The following is a 21,404-nucleotide window of genomic DNA, read 5'->3' as shown; positions in this document are numbered from 1 at the left end:
CCTTGTGCCGAAATGCAATTTCCAGATGATGGTTTGAGTATCTCATGGGAAAATCTCAAAGAAAACCATTTCTGAGCTAATTGTGCCTTCGTTATCCCTGGCATCACTTTGGAAAAGCACTAATGCTAATGACACTCACGTTCTCCTCAATCTTTTCACAAGGGAGCTTTCACCCTTCCAGGAGTGATAGTTACTTCTCACTTCAACAAAACATCCCACAATCCCACTTCTATGTGAGCGTGTGTGTGTGTGTGTGTGTGTGTGTGTGTGTGTGTGTGTTCATTCATCAGGAGAATGTGTCAGAGATCCCTGGTGTATATTGGAGAGAGATTTTTAAAGCTTGATTTGGTTTGAAATGATCTTGAGCTCTGATTACATTGTCATCAAGTGCCCAGGAAACAACATGTGTTAACACAGCAAATAAAGGTTGAGATTGTGGTGCTTTTACTTACCTGAGTGAGCAACAAGTCATGTCCCATGGAAGCCAAGGAGAGTACTCGCGTGTGTAAGTGCTCACCAACATGAATAAGGGCTTCAGAGTCTGGGGCAAATGAATCCAGCTGCTCATAACTAGCGGTGGGTGAAACACCTGGAATAATAATAAAGCAGATGGTGGTACCTGGGGTCTATCTATTTTCATCATCTCTTTTCACCCAATCCAGAGCTGTTTATCCAAAGCTCACTGAACTCTGGGATTCAGATAATGTGGGACTCAGCTTTGGTTTTGCTCAGCCTGACTAAGGTTTGGCACACTTAAAACCAGCCTTGATTTTGCCCATCGTTCAGAACAGGGAGCTCCTAACTAATGTTTAAACTCAGTACCTTCACAGTCCATTGTCAGTGCTTCCTGCCATCCTGCAAACATGCCAGCCATGTGTTTTCTTAATTCGTTCCAGTGATTTGCTAACCTCCCAGCCAAAGGTGTACAGTGTGTGTTCTCTTTGCATGACGCTGCATGTTTATTCACAGCATTGTGCGATTGGCTGCAATGCATTTTAATTCTGTGCATTGTTCTCTGGGGCTGATGATGCCGTTGCATTGTGCTGAGTTTTTAAGAGTGTGAACAGCACTGCTGATGTGACTGAGTGGGGGCCTACTTTCAGCTGGACCTGGATGAAACTAAATGGTTCAGTCTTCCTGTGACCCACATGCACGGCAAGACAGGCATATTGAAAGAGATGGAGTTAGTGTAACTAAAACATTGAAAAACGATGCAAGATTCACCCAGTTCCCTGGCAATGGATGGATACTCCAGTAATGTGCCAGCATTCCTGACTAAACTGTGGACGCTGGTGGAAGATCCTGAAACAAACCATCTAATTTGCTGGAGCACTGTAAGTAAAGCTAATACCAGAGGTCACTTAAACTGCATGGGACAGCAGGACAAAAACAAGTCCAAAGCATCTAAAAGATGATATTCTGTAGCATTTATCTAGCACTTGACATTTTCAAAGTACCTTGCCAGCGTTAGTTGGAAAAGAGTGAGTGTTCTTTAGAGAGACTTTTATAGACACACTGAATATTATGCTTGTTTGTGTTAAAGAGAGGCCAAGATTTTCCTAGTGACTAATGATTTTGGTGGTGGTGGAGGGGGGGATTCTTGATTTTTTTTTTTTTTTTTTTTTTTGGTGTCCAGCTTGACACCTTAAATGGGCCTGATTTTCTGAAAATAAGTGCCAACCCTCTGAAAATCAAGCTCCTTTAAAGGGTCTCAAGTTGGGCCCCCAAATCACTAGAGTCACTTTTACTAAGCACTTGAACTAGTATGTATGTGGACACGGTGACTTGCATATCTATTGGCAGTTTGGCTATTTTTATTTTTAATAGGTTTGTTTGTTTTATTTTCGTGATGTTTCTTACTGTTTATCGTTTGGGGCTTTTAAACGCTAAGTGCAATTAAAGGACGAACGTCGTTTGACTCTAGCATTTTGAAATCGTATTGTGCACTTGACTTTATTAACATTTGTTACAAAGAGACGTGATTTATTTTTCAGCAGAGAATTATCCAGTATGTTGTTTATAAACTCGCTTTCTACAAAAGGAACTATAATTAAAGCATACTTTAAAAAAAATATTTTGATACCAGCCTCTTTGTCATGTTTTTAGCCACGGGAGCGTTGTTCAGCACAGTTTTCATTCCAAATGCATGGGATGGGACATAAGTTGCATTTCTACCTCTAAACAGAAAGTTATATTTTGTTCATTAACCAACGCATGAATCTTGTGTTATAGGCCCATTTCCTTCATTTTATCATGGGGTTTATACATAATTCACTTTAAAGAAGAGCTTTCACAATGGAGAGAAAGTTTTAATCTAGAAATAGTCCCTTTTTCATTACACTTTTTTTTTCTGTAATTTTCCAGACCCGCTTGCATATGGTGTGTGATTATTTTTGATCTTCCCCCTGCTCCTTTCTAGCCCACCTGTTGTACTGTGACATCAGAGTGCTGAATCCGTGATACCGCAATCACGTCAATGATTACAGCCTGTAAGAGCATCAAGAGGATTTTAAATAGGGTGTTTTTTATTAAGCATGTGAATGAGTGAAACTTTCACCTTTGCATATGTTAGCGAATTCTGGCTTCTGCTAACCTATTAGTAAGTATCAACAGAGAAGTTTCTATGAATCATTTTCAGCCTATGGATTATTAGCAAATTGTTCGTTTTGACTACTCATTATTCATGGTGCCTGACGGCTCACTGAAGTCACATGATATTGCTTCCGGTCCTTAACTGGATAGCAGGGGGGATAAGTAATGGTGACTAGTGAATACACTTGTCCATACTTGAATCCTGTTATATTTTAATAAAGGGAAGCCATTTCCCAAATATTTCTCTGAACAAAAAACCCATCTGTATAAATATTTGCAAATAGAGATAATAAGGGGATCAAACATGGCTGAGTCGAACCACCAGTCAGAATTTGATTGCATGTTTCTGAACATGCATTTTCTTTGCAGTCTTGAATCAGCTGTAATTATGACTTAACTGCAATAGCTAATGGAAGCGGCTGGGTCGAGAGGCCCCATTCAGACACCGAGATCTGCCACCGCAGCAAAGAAATCATAAGGAAAATGACTAGGGCAGTAGGATCTGGCAGTATCCCATCATTGATGGACAATATGTGGCTTGTAAGAAAATAAGGCAGCATCTCTTCAAATCATTTGTGAGCCCTCTAGTGGCACTTACTTGTTCTGTGTTTTAGACGGTGCCAAAAACCAGTCCAGCCCCAGCACTGTGTATGTAGAGAGGCCTTTAGGGTGACCAAATGTCCTGATTTTATAGGGACAGTCCCAATTTTGGGGTCTTTTTCTTATATAGGCTCCTATTACCCCCCACCCCGCCCCAGTTTTTCACATTTGCTGTCTGCTCACCCTAGAGGCCTTGCATGTCAGTAAAAATGTTATTTGTGACCCAACTGTGTCCACATGGTTTCTGCATATTGTTGTTGTGTAAAAATCAAAAGACCCAATCATGGTTGTTAATAATTCTGTAGAAAATAGGTTTGGCTGTGACAAGGAAGCCCAGGTGATACCGTTAATGGTAATGCTGAACACAGTGGAAAACTGCAGCCACATCAGCACAAAGGACTGTGTGCATATTGCTTTCACAGCAGAGAATCCCAGTCCACTCCCTGGGATTTAGCTTCCCTGGTCTTCATTGCATGGATACTATTTGTGGCTTATCAACAGTTGTCTTGAAGCATAATCTAAACAAAGAGCATGGGGGCATGGAGATCTAGGGTTAGATGTAGTATCATAGAAATGTAGGGCTGGATGGGACCTCAGGAGCTCACCTCGCCCAGCCCCCGTGCTGAGATAGGACCAAGTAACCCTGTTTGTCTAAATATCAGCTCATTTCCCCATCTCTGGTATAGTGCTGTGCTTCTGGCCCACCCCCAAAATTGTGTTTCATCGGCCTATATGCGTGGGTCTGATGTAGAAGCAAGGACAAGAATAATGCAGGCGTGTTCATCAGAATGTGTTCCCCAGCTGGAAAACAGTCCAACGCAGCCTAAAAGTGTCCTGCATCCTTCGCTCCACTCAACATCCAGTGTCCTGATAGAACAGGGCGGAAGGGTGTGACATTCCCCATTTGGCAGCTGGTGGACACTACGTCAAAGACGAGACTGTCCATCCCAGTCCAGTTAGTGGCCCTGCTGATAAGAGCATGCAATCGGAGGTACGACTGTACCCTGATCTAGCTAGCTTGAATAATAATAGCGGTGAAGCTTGGGCAGCACGGGCTGTAGAAGACCACCTCTGACACTAGGTATGTACTTGAGTGGCTAGTCCAGGGCACTGTTGCTTCATTGCTATTGTATTCAAGCTCACTAATACATAGATAGCTTGGGCATGGCTACATGTAGTGCTGTCACTCCTCTGGTTATAGTGTAGACATATCGTAACGTGACTGCAATGCACTGGTGGAGGCATTGCACCCGCTTTTCATAGACATGTAGGGCTGGACGCAACCATGAGGTTATCTAGGCCAGCCTGCTGCACTGAGGCAGGATCAAGTAAACCTAGACCATCCCTGACAGGTGTTTGTCCAGCCTGTTCTTAAAAATCTCCAGTGGTGGGGATTCCGCAACCTCTCATAGACTCATAGACTCTAGGACTGGAAGGGACCTCGAGAGGTCATCGAGTCCAGTCCCCTGCCCTCATGGCAGGACCAAATACTGTCTAGACCATCCCTAATAGACATTTATCTAACCTACTCTTAAATATCTCCAGAGATGGAGATTCCACAACTTCCCTAGGCAATCTATTCCAGTGTTTAACTACCCTGACAGTTAGGAACTTTTTCCTAATGTCCAACCTAAATCTCCCTTGCTGCAGTTTAAGCCCATTGCTTCTTGTTCTATCATTGGAGGCTAAGGTGAACAAGTTTTCTCCCTCCTCCTGATGACACCCTTTTAGATACCTGAAAACTGCTATCATGTCCCCTCTCAGTCTTCTCTTTTCCAAACTAAACAAACCCAATTCCTTCAGCCTTCCTTCATAGGTCATGTTCTCAAGACCTTTAATCATTCTTGTTGCTCTTCTCTGGACCCTCTCCAATTTCTTCACATCTTTCTTGAAATGTGGTGCCCAGAACTGGACACAATACTCCAGCTGAGGCCTAACCAGCGCAGAGTAAAGTGGAAGAATGACTCCTCGTGTCTTGTTTACAAAACACCTGTTAATGCGAAGCCTATTCCAGAGCTTAACTACCCAGGCAGTTAGGAAGTTTTTCTTAATATCTAACCTAAATCTCCCTTGCTGCAGATAAAGCCCATTGCTTTTTGTCCTACCTTCAGTGGACATGGTGAGCTACTGATCCCCATCCTCTTTATGACAGACATTAACATAGTTAAAGACTGTTACCAAATCCGCCCCCCTCCCCGATCTTCTCAAGACTAAACATACCCAGTTTTTTTAACCTTTCCTCACAGGTCAGGTTTTCTAAATCTTTTTATCATTTTTGTTGCTCTCTACTGTCGCTACTGCTGCCCAGCCAGTTAGTCCCTGTTTTGTAGCTGTGCATTTGATTTGTCTTTCCTAAGTGTAGTACTTTGCACTTGTCTTTAATCTCGTTGATTTCAGACCAATTTGCAAAGGTCCTTTTGAATTCAAATCCTGTCTTCCAAAGTGCTTGCAACTCCTCCCCCACGAATTTTAGAAGAATATTCTCCACTCCATTGTGCAAGTAATTATTGAATAGTACCAGAAAGACCCTTGTAGGACCCAATTACATAAGTCTCCCTATTTTCGTAGCAAAGCGTTGATAACTATACTTTGAATATGGTGTTTCAACCAGTTGTGCACCCACCTTATAATAATTTCATTTATACCATATTTCCCTAGTTTGCATATGAGAATGTCATGTGAGACTGTGTCAAATGCCTTACTGAAATCAATATATATCATGTCTACTTCTTCCCTGCATCCACTAGGCCAGTAACCCTGTTAAAAAAGGAAATTAGGTTGATTTTGCATAATTTTTTTCCTTGACAAATCCATGCTGGTCAGTCTTTATTAACCTTTAGGTCCTTACAAATTGATTGTTTAATCATTTGCTCCAGTTTCCTTCCAGGCATTGAAGTTAGGCTGACTGGTCTGTAATTCCCTGAGTCCTCTTTGTTTTCCTGTTTAAAGATAGTTTGTCTTTCTCCAGTCTTCTGACACCTCACCAAGTTCTTGAAGGTAAACCTCTAGCGGTTCCGAGATCGCTTCAGTTAGTCCCTTCAGTGCCCTAGGATGAATTTCATCAGGCCCTGCTGACTTGCATAATCCCATTTACCTAAATATTCTTTAATCTGATGAAGCCATATTGGCCTCTTACTATTCTTGCTATCTTTCCTTTGCATGGTATAGTTTGCTGTTGTACCTTTAATATTGTCTGTTTGAAAAACTCCCTGCTCTCCTGAACTCCTTTTTCCATTAGATTTTTTTCCCCATGGGACCTTACTTACCAGTTCTCTGAGTTTGTTTAAATTTGCCTTTTGGAAATCTATTGTCCATATTCTGCTGCTCGTTTCCTAAAAATCATGACATTTATCATTTCATGATCCCTTTCACCCTAGCTGTCTTCAACCTTCTGATTTGCAACCAGTTCCTCTGTGAGTCAGAATCAAGTCCAAAATGGCACCCCGGTTACTTCCTCCACCTTCTCACTGGCTGGCATATACACTCAACTTTGCGTCCCAGCATGCATGGCTTTGCCATAGTCACATCTGCGCAGAAAGGGAGCCTTAAAGTCACAGTCCCATAGAAGCAATCTGTCTGGGTTTAACTGCCATGAAGTAATAATATATAACTTTTCCTCAGTCCATCTCAAAGCACCTTAGAAAAGAAGTCCATATCATTATCTCCATTTTGCAGTTGGGGAAACTGAGGCACAGAGCAGGGAAGTGACTTGCCCAGGGTCACCCTGCAAGCTAGTGGCAGAGCCCAGAATAGAGCTTAAATAATAATAATAATAATTGGAGATATACCAATCTCCTAGAACTGGAAGGGACCTTGAAAGGTCATTGATGCCAGCCCCCTGCCTTCACTAGCAGGACCAATTTTTGCCCCAGATCCCTAAGCGGCCCCCTCAAGGATTGGACTCACAACCCTGGGTTTACCAGGCCAATGCTCAAACCACTGAGCTATCCCTCCCCCCCTTAGGTTTCCTGAGTTCAGTATCCTACCCATTGGATCACACTGCTACCCCATACTCGCCCGCCATTGCATCTCAACCTCATTGTATCTGATCACCTTGACAGTCATGGCTCTAAGTAATTAACTCCACCTGGCCATCTCCCATTTCACTAGCTTGCACGTGTCTCTGGGGATTCCAGAACTACCGTGTGAATTTTTTCTTTTCTTCCTATCTTCTCTGCAGAATGGCACCAGCTTCCACGTTTTCGATCAAGGTCAGTTTGCCAAGGAGGTGCTGCCTAAGTATTTCAAACACAACAACATGGCCAGCTTCGTCCGGCAGCTGAACATGTGTAAGTAAAACTCTAGTGCCGGAGTGCACTATAATGGAGACATCCTCTGGGAAAGAAGGGAACAAAATAAGCATAAGAATAACAAATACATTTAAGTATAAGAGCCAAGACCCAAATATGAGACTCAGCATTCCACAGAGGCTCAAATGAAGGACACAAGAAAAATGATATGGATTAAATTCTTTTTCTTAAATAATTTTGCCATCATATTAAGATTTAGCATTTCTGCAGCAACTAATATACAATAATATAAATGAGATGGTGCCAATTGTGTGTGGCCTGAATTATGTGTCTAAATGAAGACCTTCCCTTGTCAAGACAGAAGGTTGTGCAATACGGATAAAGAATTGTTATAGAAGGCTGCAGATTGATTAAAAGCTTCTGATGAATTCATAGGTCATGAGAAAGGCTTGTTACCAGAACACAGAAATGAGATTTCCTTGTGCTGTATTCATAGTTGAGCACACAGATTGTAAACAAACAAAGTTTCCATTCCAAAGTTTTCGGCTTACGGTCAGTCTGATGACACATAATTTGTCATTTGTTTTATATATCATGTTATATCAGAATTTTCACAAACCCTATTGATATTCTTGCCCTGCAACAGAATCTTAAAAGCACAATCTTCACCCATGCCCAGGGTTTTCTTGTACTGAGAACAGTTCTCCTCCGTCATTAGTAGGAGATCATTTTTGTTAGAAAACCAGTTTTTATATACCCCTTGACTGGTCACTTAATGCATTTTCCCCTGTGTTATATAGTATATTATGGCATAGCTCATAGTTTAGGCCAATATCCGAGAGGCCCAGGTATGGTTTAGATCAGTGAACACAAGCATCCAAGGAAAGATTTTCAGAGGCACTGAAACTTGCTCCGGGGGCCCCGGAAAACTCTCGCGGAGCCCGGGCCCCCAAAGCTTTTTCCGCTCCGGGTCTTCGGCAGCAATTCGGTGGCAGGGGGTCCTTCCGCTCCAGGACCTGCCGCCGAAGTGTCCTGAAGACTCGTGGCAGGAGGTCCTTCCACCCCGGGACTCACTGCCGAAGTGCCGTCTTCGGTGGCAATTCAGCAGCGAGAAGACCCCAGGCCCCCTGAATCCTCTGGGCAGCCCTGCTTTCATAAGTTACTAAGCAAGCCCCGAGGTGCCAGGGCTATGAACTGCCAAGCGTAAAGGTGCCAGGGCTCAGCCCCAGAAAGCCCTGGCACAAATTAAGCACTGGGTATATGGCAGAGGGAGAGGGAAGTGAGGGAAGGCAGAAAACAAACTGAGAACAGGCACAAAAGAGAGAGCGAGCGAGAGATCCAAAAGGACCAGCTGAAAGCTGACCCTGGAAGAAACCTGGAGAGAGGTTTATAGGTCTAGGGTGCAGGCTGAAATGGATGCTCTTGGTCCTGTGAGTAAAAGAAGCTGTGTCCTGCCATTTGATTCCTGCTGTATTTGGAGACATGGGACTTTGCACATTCTGTGTAAATAAAACTGCACCAGCTTACCTTCAATTTCAGCTGCAACACCCACAGAGCCTCAAACAGTGACTAGCTGCTAGCACACTATCACATGCTTTCTTTATTTTTAGTACATCTGAAAGATATTAATATTTTGAAGCACCGGTTGAAGTTTCAACAGCACTTCACGTGCCCCATTCCTAAAAACCCTCAAGCAACTACAGAACACGTGATATGTGTCATTAGAGTGTTTTTTGGGTAACAAAATATCCCAGTAGTAGGTGCTGGATTTAGGGAGTGAAATTCAACACCTCGGCACTGCGTATGTCCTATTTTGAGGACTTACATAGAATGTCAGAGGTGCTTAGCCCTCTGCCTGGGTGATGAACTCCAGCCTTAATTACGCTTTTATTTTTCACAAAAGTGTTACAAAGTAAAGGTGGGCTGTGGATGTTTACATGAGGATTAGAAATGGCCCTTTCAGCTGTAGGCCAGCAGTTTAAATGCAGCCTAGGTCAAAAAATTGTTTCTATCCAAGATTTGTTCTGTAGCCCATGTGGAGTGAGTGCTTATGGGCAAGTTGGTAAAAACAAGGGTCACCATCATTACAGCTAGGACTGATTAGCAGCCGCGGTCAGCAGAGAGGTGCCGGGTTGAATTGGTTGTAGAGACTGTACTACCATTTCAGCATCAGGTGCCTCCAGTTTGGGGTTTGAGGCATATTTGGCTAGACAAATTAGCATCTCTGGCCCATCTCTGCCACTGGCATGTTCAGGACCATGTGAGCTAACCAGTGAAGGATTCGCTCCTTGCAGCCTATTTGCAATATCTAAGACAACACTCAGGCAGAAATTAGGAGCAGGGAAAAGGAAACGATACTTGAAAATCAGTGGGTACTGTGGGGAAGGCTAATTCAAACATTGGGCTTCTTTGTTCTTCCCAATCTATATGCTACACATGGTTCTCACCAGTTCTGTTTACGTTTAGATGGCTTCAGGAAAGTGGTCAATATAGAGCAGGGTGGCCTTGTCAAGCCTGAATGGGATGACACCGAGTTCCAGCATCTTTATTTCCTACAAGGCCACGAACACCTCTTGGAACACATCAAAAGGAAGGTGGGAATTGAGTGAGAGCTGCACCTCTTCTCTTGGGGTGCTGATGTGCATAGGGTCTAAGGGTGTCATTAGAGGAATGGGCAGGGTGATGGAAGGCTGCTAGAAAGCTTGCATCATTAGCTAACCTCACTTCCTAGAATAGCTGACATTAGGGATGTAGAAGGCCTAGGTAGACCAGCTAGTTCATCTCCTTAGTGCTAGTGCTGGATTGATCCTTGAAGTACCATTTTTGTCCAGTTCAGTTTTAAATAACTCCAGTGATGGGTCTTTCACCACAGCTGCTAGGATGCTAGTCCCTAGCCTAATAGACCTCACTATTAAAGAATTTTTCATGCTCTTCAGCCTCTGTTTACTTTCCAGTGCCCCTGGCTATGACCCTTTGGGGCCACCCCGGACTCTTAAAACTGTGTCTCCTGTTCCAATATATCATCGCTTTATAGCCCAGGTTGTAACTGATACTCCTGCTTAGACACCATTGCAAAGTTCTTATCCCTGTGCATAACGTCTTGCAGTAGTAAATTCTGCCGCATGTGCTCTTCTCAGGTATCTATTGTGAAAAATGAGGAAACGAAGATGCGCCAGGAGGATCTCAGCAGGTTGCTCTATGAAGTCCAGATTCTGAGAAGTCAGCAGGAGAACATGGAGTGTCAAATGCAGGACATGAAGCAGTGAGTTGATCACATTCACATTGCTCCTACGAGTCTGCTTCATGACATAGTTGTAAACCCTGGGGAGTATTTGTAAGACCTGTAGGACTCTGGGAATTGTATCATGCACATCCAGTACAATCTTTAAAATGAATCCTTTCTGTGCTATAAACATTTGTTTTATATCCAATGAAGTACTGGGTTTTGGTCTTCCTTTCCAGTTTGAATTTATAAAAGGAATTTAAAAATTGCATTCAATGAATTAAAATCACATACCACAAATAATGAGAAGTGAATAGTCAACATGAGCAGACTGCAAACTGCCCACAGGCTGAAAAATTGTACTTGCAAACTATTCCACAAATACCTACAAATAATGGTATCAGAATACAGTCACAAATGAGTGGTGGGCAAATAGGGCTGTATTCGCTGGCTGTTTTTTCCCAATGAATTACTCAACCAGCTCTGTCTATAACTTGTCTTGTGCCAAGTTCTAAGGCACTGAGAATTATGGCTGTTCTGAGACCACTGCACAATGAAGGCACAGAAGCATCCGCAAAGGATGGAGCCTCCGTGCTGTATTCACTAGTTCTTAGTGTTAAAATGAAGACCTTTGAGGCCAAATTTTCAAGAAACCCTATAAAACTGCTCACATAAAACCTGTGGTTGCATTCAAGCTATGTGTGTATGTGGACAATTTGATTTGCAGACACAATTTGAGAGGTCCTTTTGAAATATGACCCTTCAATAATATCGTCTCATTGGGGTTGGGAGGGATTGAATTTACAGGAGTGCCATTTCAGTTGAAAAGGAAAGAAGTATAGTATTGCCAACCCAAACCAGTAAGAAATCACAAATGATTTTGGATTCTTTTTATTTGCCTTACGTTTGTTGAACCTTTTGGGGGTTGTATTTTCAAGCTTTCTCTGCAATCAGGAAGGCCAACTACTTAGTTTAAATATATATAATATGAAGGTTGAGACGCTCAGATAATCACGTCTCCAGCATCTGGGGTTTTAAGAAAAGATAAAAATCTCACACAGTCGGCCACGGCAGCGAATGCCAGGCCTGTGGGTGGGGATGTCTGTGTGCTCAGGGGATGTTACTGTTTCCCTTTCAGACAAAATGAAGTCCTGTGGCGGGAAGTTGTATCTCTCAGGCAGAATCATTCTCAGCAACAGAAAGTGATCAACAAGGTAGCGATCAGACCAGATCGGCTCAGATAACCGTAAAGTTGTATTGAACTGTGTTATACAGCCTATCAAAAAGATGTAGTGAAGTCTGCCTATTCCTGTCCAGAGCCTACATTATATTTTGTTCAGTCTCTGTCATTGCTATGTATATATTTTCCCTCTTTCCTAATTGCATTGCACATGGCTCCCCTGAGTGCTAAGAGGAGCTCTGCGTGACAGGCGGAGAATTGTATCACCTTTGGCCATATCTGGTTTTTCAGCCATGCAGCCCTGGGATAGCATTAGGGGAGCTCAGACTCAGCATCTAGCTCTGTACCCATGTATAAAGAAGGGTAAAATCCTTAAGCAGATGGATTTGTATTGCTCCTTAGTGATCACAGTAACTTTAGGCTGCACTGTATGTAGGGGAGTCATGGGTGCTTTGAGCCTGGTCCTGCTTACATTGAAGTCAGGGGAAAAGCTCTCACTGGTTTCAATGGGAGCAAGATGGATCATTTTATGCATTTTCTATTTTGTGTGGAGATAGTCCTCATCATTAATAACTTGGGCTATGGGTGTCGACTACAGACTTTGGGGCTTGCCCAGATTTCTCCCTAGCTCTTTGTGCAAGTCGCAGTAAAATTGTCATGATGCCTGTACATTCCCTAGATCGTGCAGCCCTTCCTCCCATCGGTGAGTGCTCATGCCTATAAGTAGTGCCACTGAGGTCAGTGAGCGAAGTGGGACTCACCAAGGGAGAAAAGGTTGCACTACCCAGCCTGAAGCATAAGATCCTTGAGACTGCCCCCGCTGAAGTCAATGCTAAGAACAGGGAATATGACAGATACTGCAGGAATGTTATCTCCTTGGATAGGCAGAACTGTATGGTTTCTAACTCCAGTCGCTGCACTGCAATGCTGTGCTTGTCCTTCTCAGACTTCTCAGTTAAAAACTGCATCAGCTTTTCTGTTGAGTGGTTCACATTACATTTTATGCACAGTCTGAGAGATGGGAAGGTCACGTTTTTCCATAGATTTCATAGAATCCAGGCCCAGATGGAGCCCTGATGCATCAGTGAGAAAGCCGTGAAAGGATGCAAAGAGCCTCCCCATCCCTTGTGCTTGCAGACACAGCTGCAGTCTCTGTGTCTCTCAGTGTGATTTCTGAGGTGCACCAGCTGTCCCTCCTCCACACTGGACAGCAGAACTGGCCTGTTACACCAGGGAGTGTAGGGGTGGCTGCTTCCCAGTCTGCCAGGCAGCTCCATGATGAGTTCTCCACAGTTATCTGGCTGGTAGGGGGAATTATTGGGTGAAATTCTAGAGTCTGAGTTATTGAGGAGGTCAAACTGGATGATCACAATGGTCCCATCTGGCCTTGAAAATCTATGAATTCCTCCTGGAGCTTCCCCAGGGGATGGGAGGCTCCACAAAGCTCCCACCATGGGGCTGCATGTAAGTGGCACAGCGAAGCCCACAATGATTCCCTTTCCACCAAAGAGGAGTCACGCTCTGATTCTAACACGATGGCAAGGTAGAAGCTCCACACACACTGTAGTTGCATTTTCGCTGCTCTCTTTCTTGTACTGCAAGAAACAGGCAAGCGATGGATGCAAGACATGATGCTAGTACACAGTTTGCACCTGGTCTGCGGTGAAAGTGTTGCATTAGGTTTGAGTCAACTGTCCTGCGATGAAGGATTTCTCACTACGAACGCATTCTTGCGTTATGGTTGGTGTCCTGAGCAAAACAGGGTTAAAAATCCAGCAGAAATGGCTAAGACACTCAGTCCAGGACCACCCGTGGGTGTGTAAATAGCCCATTACCTTATATACAGATTGATTCTGGTCAAGCAGATCTGTGTGCACTGATGCACACGGAATTTTGTGCTTGTTTGCACGCATATCTCCAGATATGATGGGGCTAGTTGGGGACTGTGTATGCACATGCTGCGCTAGCTAGTCCTGTTCGTGCGCACCTGGCAGTGAAAGAATGTGCACAGTTCCATGCACGGAAACACTGCCTGAAAATCAGGCCCATGAGTTTTAACTATGCAAATTGCTCCTGAACCTTTTCAGGCTAGATCATTTCATACATTCTGATTCGGATATTCCACTCCATAGTAGGAGAAACTTTCTAACTCTAAGGGTAATTCCAGTTTTGGAATAGGCGTCCAAGGGAGGCTGGGGAATCCTTGTCATTGGAGGTTTTAGAGAGCAGGTTTGACAACACCTGTCAGCAACGGTCTGCTTGGTCCTACCTCAGCAGAGGACCCTTCCAGGCCACCATTTCTATGATTCTATATTCTGCATGGCAGATCCCATGTCTTTGAGGTTTCGGTAAAACGGGGGAATGTACATGATAAGAAAGGTGCTCTGGAGCGTGGAATGCTGGACCACTGCTGATTAACACCTGACTTTGATCTCCCCTAACAGCTGATTCAGTTTCTGTTCGGCCAGCTCCAATCAAACCCCAGCAGCGCTGGAATAAAGAGAAAACTGTACGTACCCTGGTGTGGCGCGCACACGGACAGATAATGCTCACGCTTCATTAAAAACACCAGCTCAGCTCAGAGTGGGGTGGGAAGTCACCTGACTCGGGCACCATGGTGATAACAAATGAATGGGGCAGAACTGCTGAGTCAGACCTGCTGACACTCCTCATTCAGTGGCCTTTAGAGAACCAGCATGTCAGCTTGCTCTGACCTTTATTTTAGTAATACAGAGTGAGCCGAAAGAGGGACAACTGAACTAGCTGCGGGCTTGATCTGGCTTCCTTTGAAGCCTATGGACGTTTTCCCATTTGAAATCAACGGGAGCAGAATTGGGCCCTAGCTAACTAAAATAACCAATTAATTAAAATAGGGTCACTGAACTTGGATGCATATAAAATAGTTCAGGTTGCACTTAGGATTCTGCTTCTACAACTAAAATCTTAAGGGTAAATTACTGTTGTGTGGAAGTCATTGATGGCATGTACATCTTGTGAGACATGCTCTTTATTATTGTAATAGATGCTTGGGAATAAGCCTATGTTAGGGTAAAATTCGCCCCTGTGCAGAGCGTCAAATTCAGGCTTTATCTTGAGGTTTTAAACTGGCTGCGTGCTGGCCCTCGGCACAGAGGGTGAATTTCATTCAAAGTGCTTGGCTACCACAGTGATGGGCTGATATGATAGATGTGGCCTGATTTCACTCTAACTTAAACCAGCATAAATCTGGAGTAGCTCCACTGAAGTCAGTTATGGTACACCACTGTATCAGGGGAGTAAGTGAGAGGAGAACCTGGTGTACTGATTCTTGGCTCTGAGTGTTAGTTGAGAACTCACCCCTTATTGAGCACTTCTGTAACTTGCATGTCTGTGCTCTCTGCCTCCATGTAAAGACTGTGTAAGATTAGAGATGGGCCTGAGTTATCAAGTTTGGATCCAGACCCAAATACAAACTTCTCCAAGTTCATGGGTAGGTGGATCCTATCTTCCAGTTTGAGCTCATCTCTATTTATGATCTATGGTAGCTGCACTGACAGTGTTCAGACACGAGAGGAAGCACTTCCGTGTATCAGGATGAATTGAAGGAACTAGGAATGATCTTTTCTGGCTCATGGCAAGGAGAATACCAAGCACATGTGAAGGGGCTCTGCTCTCTGCTTTGTAGCTTGCTGTGGTTCTTAAATGAAAGCATCTTGTTAAAAAAGGTCATTGTCTTTGAATGTGTCATGGACTGGCCTTGTGGTTAGAGCCAAGATCCAGGAGCCAGAGCCGAGGATCAGGACCCAAGGGTCCGGAGCCAAGTTGGGAAGCAGGGCTGGAGCAGAGCAGGAGCAAGGAAGCCACAGGACTGAGAACAAAGCAGGAAAAGTGGTGGAGCAAGTTGGGAACAAGGCAGGCACAGGAACGATTGCAGATGTGGGCATAAGCATTGGACACCACTGCCCAAGTCCTGGCAATGCAGCTCAGCCACTCAAGCAGTCTCTCCGATGAAGGGTTCGAGCTGCCATTAGCTAGCAGTAAGGTCATGGAGTCTGTCTAAGAATTAATAAAATATTGAGCACTGAGGTAAGCACTGCCTGCCTGCTTCCATGTTGTATGCAGTGTAGTGGTGGGCATGTTGGTCCTGTGATATTAGAGGGACAAGATGGGTGAGGTAATGTCTTTTATTGGACAACTTCTATTGGTCAGAGAGAGACAAGCTTTCAAACTTGCACGGAGCTCTTCTTCAGGTCTGGGAAACTGATTGCCTGTGCTACGCCAAGCCTAGGCAAAGCACAGAGGCTGTAGCATCATTAAAGTCAGGCAATGACCATAACCTTTAGAAGATGGTAGTCCTCTCTGGTTTGAAAATAATTTTACTTACAAAACTTACACAGTTTAGATAGTGCATTTCCATGCACTAAGATAAAAAGACACTTGTTTATTGCTAGGTGTAATGGGTGCAAGCCTGTAGGCCTCCTGTGTTTCTGAGCTCTACTTGACTAACCAATCAGCTGATCTAGGAGAACTAGAGCCAATTTCTCTTTAAAACAAGAAAATGAGAGGGAGAAGCTGGGCAAATGTTGAGTTTTGCTGTTTGTCTGTTTGTTTTTGTTATAAATATTAGCAATGATGAGGAAACTCAATGAAAAGAGGATGCAGAAAGAATGGGCTAACCTATAAAGTTAGACCTATAGGTCAGTTCATTGTTAGGAGGATTTGTAACCCCTTGCAAGCTCAGCTGTCTGCCATTCGGCATCAGGTTCTGTTTTTCGAGGAGATTAATATGCTTGGCTGCTTTTTTAAAAATAACGTGCTAAGGTTTCCTGAAATAGTCAGTTTCCTGGATACCAATTCAAAACGTTCCCCATTGTTCTTTCCAGAGTAAAACAGCTGGACTCCACCTAAGAAATCTTTCCACTCGGACTTCCAGCTATCCATTGCCCTCTTTCTCATTTATTATTTGTTACTATTATCAAGCACTGACAATGCGGCCAACACAGTATAAGACAGAACAAAGACATTCCCTGCCCCATGGCACTTGCGATCTAAAGAAAGGCACAGAGGCTCGTAGGAGAGGAAGGATGGACGGCCTTGTTGTTAGGTTAGTGGTCAGTGACTTGGTTTCTAGCTCTGTCACAAACATCCTGTGTGGCCTTAAGCAAGTTACTTAATTTCTCTGTGTTTCAGTTCCCCATCTGCAAAATGAGGGTACTACTTCCCCATTTCACAGTGGTAATGTGAGGCTAAATAAGTGTGGGGTGCTCAAGTGTTATGGTGATGAAGGCCATATCTTAGTACCCAAGAGAGATCAATTATGGCCAAAATTTTCAAAAGGGTCTAGTGGTTTTGGTTGCCTGAGTTTTCAAGGTCCCAGCTTGAGACCCCTTAAAGGGACCTGATTTTCAGACAATGGGGGCTCAGCATTTTGTACTACTCAAGTCCTGATAAGGTATTGCATTTCCCCCACCCGTTGCAAAATCGAGAGCTCCATAATCACTTGTCACTTTTTAAATCATTCCTGAGTGTCATCTGGACTCAGGGGCTAGGTACTGTGCATCGTATAAAATGGAAGCTTAACTGAGGATGGAGGAACAGCAATTGGCATTAACCCTCAGTCCTCCAAAATTAAGGTTGCGATTTACCTGGAAAGTTGCATTCCCATATATTCTATTCATTTTCTGTATTCCATTCATTAATAAATACTTTATTTCCGATCAGACTTCTACCTTTCTAGTGAAATTTGTATGTAATACTGATTGGATTGCCATGAAATTTAGACTACAGTCTAACTGAGCTGAAATTTGGTTTATTGAAATACTTGGGCATTGGGTTATGTTGCATGTTTGGGCAGAATGGGGGTGAGATTCCAAAACAGAGCACAGAATGTAGAAGAGACAACTGGATCTAACAGGCAAATTGCAGAAATTCACACAAAGATGAATGGAGAAAAGATTTTCTTTTCAAACCTCTGGTGAAAAGGCGAAAGCTGCTCTTGGGAAGGTCTCTACTGGATGATGGGGTCTCACTGGAACCTGGTAGCTTGACAGGGCTTTCACTAAGAATGAACTTCCCTTTAATAGTGTGGCTGAGATAATAGGTTTTCTCTAGTATTAGTCATATAACCCCTCCCAGCACTTAATTTAAATTATTAAAAGAATAAAGATTGCAGCCTCTGCAAAGGAAAATCAATGGGATGGATGCTTTAGTGGTCCAAGCCTCAGGTTTGAAGTACTAGACTTAGACCTCTGTGGAACTGCAACTTCTAATCCTGGTGGGAGTTTTTCAGATTTTCTGTCTTCTGTGGGCTATAGAGTTCTGTGTCATTTACCATGTGTGGATCTTTCAGATAAGACCTGGAAAACCAAGGTCCTGCGTCCTCTGCATGGACATGAAAGGTCCCGTGTGCTTGGTGATCTATCCAAAGCTGCTCTTACACTGTATCTTTTCACTTTACCGTCCATGACACAAGACAGGAAAGCAACTGACAGCAGAAGAAAATGACACACACATTGAGAAGCTGCCAGCTGATGCCAGCCACTGATTCAGATGTTTCTTGCACTCATACTTACATGGCAGACAGTTAATACAAGTCTGAGATAAAACATCTTTTCTCCTTCTCTCCACAGACCTCTGATGTTAGATGATGGAAGCTCAGCACCACAAGTGTCCAAGTTCAACCGACATCTGTCTGTGGACCCTCTTCATGATTCCTATTTCATTCAGTCGGTAGGTTCGTTTTCAAACACAGACCCTTGTTTCATTCCTTCTTTTTGTCATGGTGTCATTGTGAAAAAGGTGACATTTCTGTGCATGAACTATTAGCACAGGTAACTCTTTTAAAAGAGAGCAAATGTTTAAAAGTGACCCAATGTGGCAAAAATGTATCGTGGAGAGAGAGATTTGCAAAGTTACATTTTATTTATCTGAATATTTACTACTCTGCAGTGAAAGAGGGCTCATCCCGCTCTCTGGCTTCCCTTCCCTGCTGTTCTCTGATTGGAAGAGAGTATGAAGGGGCTCTGGCTGGAGTAGGGGAGAGAGATTCTGGCCGCTGTTTCCTGGTTACTACTCACAGGCCCATGTGATCAGGGAGGGAGATACAGCTGGAGCACAACCCGGTGTCATTCTAGCCAGGTGTTTGGTCATGGGTGGCCTAGGGGGGACTATGTTCTGGGCTACATCTCTATGGTTGGGGTCCTTCCAGCTGGGAATCTATCCTTAACAACCTGGGGTGGCACCTAAATGACTAAGGAGCACAAGTCCCCAAATCCCACCTCTGGACTGTGAGTATAAAGATCCCACATAAAATGTCCCTACATATAGACATGCAGCCCGTAGCCTCTTCCTAGCTCTCCAAGGCAGGAGCAGTTCAGAGAGCAGCTAGAAACAGAGGCCCTCCTGGCCAGATGAGAAGACAACAGCCCTGCATGGTCCATAGCATCATAGCTCTTGTGATTGCTTTGGTCACCCTGCCCAGTGCAGAACAGATGCCATAGATGCCATTTGTTTAAACAAGGTGATTCCCAGGCACTGGGTTCTGTAAGCAAAGACTATATGTAACTGGAGAGAGAAAGGGTTACGCTGAGTTGTTGGGACATAGAAATAAGGTCCTGGTTGCTTGCAGTGATTTAAAGGTCTCGTGGATCCTTCAACCAAGGGGAAGTTAAGGAGTCTTGGAAAATTTAAATATATTCTAATCTCATTCTGCCTACATTAAAATCCCTCTGGAGTTGTCATTCCAATTGGCATAGGGTGTATTGTAGTAGGCCTGTGGGTGGGGGAGGGGATTGAGGTGATTACGATGCTGTATGCACTTTCCTCAATGAGTATTCCACCATCTACCTCATTGACTGCAAGAGAATTGCTCCAGTGAGTGACAGAAGCAGGGATTTGCCCATAGGGCCCAATCCTGTAAGCTGTTACTACCAGAGAGAGTGCTTAGTACCAAATGTAGTTCCATTGAATTCAATGGGGCTATGCCCAGTAGTAGGGACTAGATTTTGCCACTTAGCTACCCCCCCTCCCCCCGTAGGAGTGGTGTAGTTGCACCACCTCAGGGGGTGCTCCAGGAGATTGAATGCTGCTGAGTCCCACAAGGCAATGTGTGGAAGTTCAAGGAGTTTGGTGGAGATGAGCCAGAATCCCTGTCATAAGCAAGTAACCCATCTCTGCCCCTAGCTAAGCCAATGTATAACTGACCTAACACACTTCTTTAATTCTTCTTGCTGTATCACAAACTGACCATTTTGTATTTTCTTTTGCAGCCATCTACAGAACCTGCCTCGTGCTTAACCAGTCCTGCTATTGCTGGAGGGCCAGTCATATCAGATGTTACTGAAGCATCACCACCGAACGTCGCATCGCTTCAATCTCCTCCAGAGGGTGACAGGTAAAGAACGTTATTGTGATCGTAAACCATGGGTGTGTCTGTACTTTGGGCTGTGGGTGTAATTCCTAGCTCAGGGAGACATACCCACGCTAGCTAGTGTGTTAAAAATAGTCTAGCCATAGCAGTGTGACCCATCCAGGACACTAGACATATACTCGAGTGGCTAGCCCCTCTCACCACTGCGGCTGCACTCTCTTTTTAGCACACTAGCTCCATGAAAGCTAGAGTGGGTATGTCTCCTTGAGCTGAGAATTACACACCTCGCTCAAAAGATAGAGACACCCTTAGAGATCTGTGCCAGGACGCAAATAATTACATCAGAATATTGTGTAGGCCTAATTCTACTGTGGCATGTGCACCTCAGTCAATACTACATGCCTCACGTATTTACAGAGTGGCTGTGTGTTTTATCTAGTTTGCAACTTTCCATGTGTAGGTAATTTTAAAAAACAGGTTGTGACTCTGCATGCACACAGATTGCAATAATCAGTCATAGGTTTTGTGCTGGGAGCTACCACACACTTCCTTGAAAAGTTATCCAGAACATTTTACTGATACTTTCTCCTCAAGAAAATGGAAGTCTCAGTCTTAATCAGAGGGTAAAAGATCTGGATTTTTTTGTTTTATTTTGAGACAGAGAGAAAAAGAAAGCGAGAGCTTCTATTTGGTTTTGATGAGGAAGAACTAAATGAGGAAGAACTAAACTGAACATCGTCCTTATAACCAGAAAATAGAGAAGACTGCCATAAGTGCTATACAAATTTTAGGTCAATGTGCAAAGATTTCAGAAAGTTACAACATTCAAATACACAGAGATATTTCAGAGTTAGACTATGTAGCTTCTCTCTTCCTATTGTCCATTTTAGACATTCAGAGGCTTTATATTACAGTGACGAAATTATAAGCTATAATTATGTCCATGCAAACTGAATGGAATGGTGAAAGCTCTATAATCAATCTCTCTGGCTTATAGACAAGGCAGCTACTCTCTAGAAAAGACCTATGCATGCTGATTGAACTGTCTTATCCCTAAAATTAGTTAGAAGCAGGTTAAGTGTTCCAGGTAAGATCTGTTCCCTAAAACCAGTTTTCGGTATATAACAATGCTGCTTATTCTTGAGTGCCATCTATTGGCACTTTATTAATAAACTATCTACGTATATAGGGACAGCTCTTTTGTAGAGAAGT

General features: G+C 43.6%; 1 protein-coding gene across 1 annotated transcript in view; it reads left to right on the top strand.

Moving 5' to 3' along the window:
- Positions 1–264: 264 nt before the first annotated feature.
- The window catches only part of HSF4 (heat shock transcription factor 4), a 32,928-nt gene continuing 11,788 nt past the window's right edge, over positions 265–21,404 (top strand). Inside the window, exons 1-8 of the mRNA XM_050922783.1 lie at positions 265–1,334; positions 7,373–7,481; positions 9,909–10,036; positions 10,580–10,704; positions 11,804–11,879; positions 14,290–14,354; positions 18,454–18,553; positions 20,092–20,216. Coding sequence (XP_050778740.1) covers positions 1,212–1,334; positions 7,373–7,481; positions 9,909–10,036; positions 10,580–10,704; positions 11,804–11,879; positions 14,290–14,354; positions 18,454–18,553; positions 20,092–20,216 — 851 coding nt within the window. The 5' untranslated portion in view covers positions 265–1,211. The remainder of the gene's footprint in view (positions 1,335–7,372; positions 7,482–9,908; positions 10,037–10,579; positions 10,705–11,803; positions 11,880–14,289; positions 14,355–18,453; positions 18,554–20,091; positions 20,217–21,404) is intronic.

The sequence above is a fragment of the Gopherus flavomarginatus genome, chromosome 14 (assembly GCF_025201925.1).
Source record: "Gopherus flavomarginatus isolate rGopFla2 chromosome 14, rGopFla2.mat.asm, whole genome shotgun sequence".
Taxonomy (NCBI): Eukaryota; Metazoa; Chordata; order Testudines; family Testudinidae; genus Gopherus; species Gopherus flavomarginatus.
This window is presented reverse-complemented; position numbering and strand designations above follow the sequence as displayed.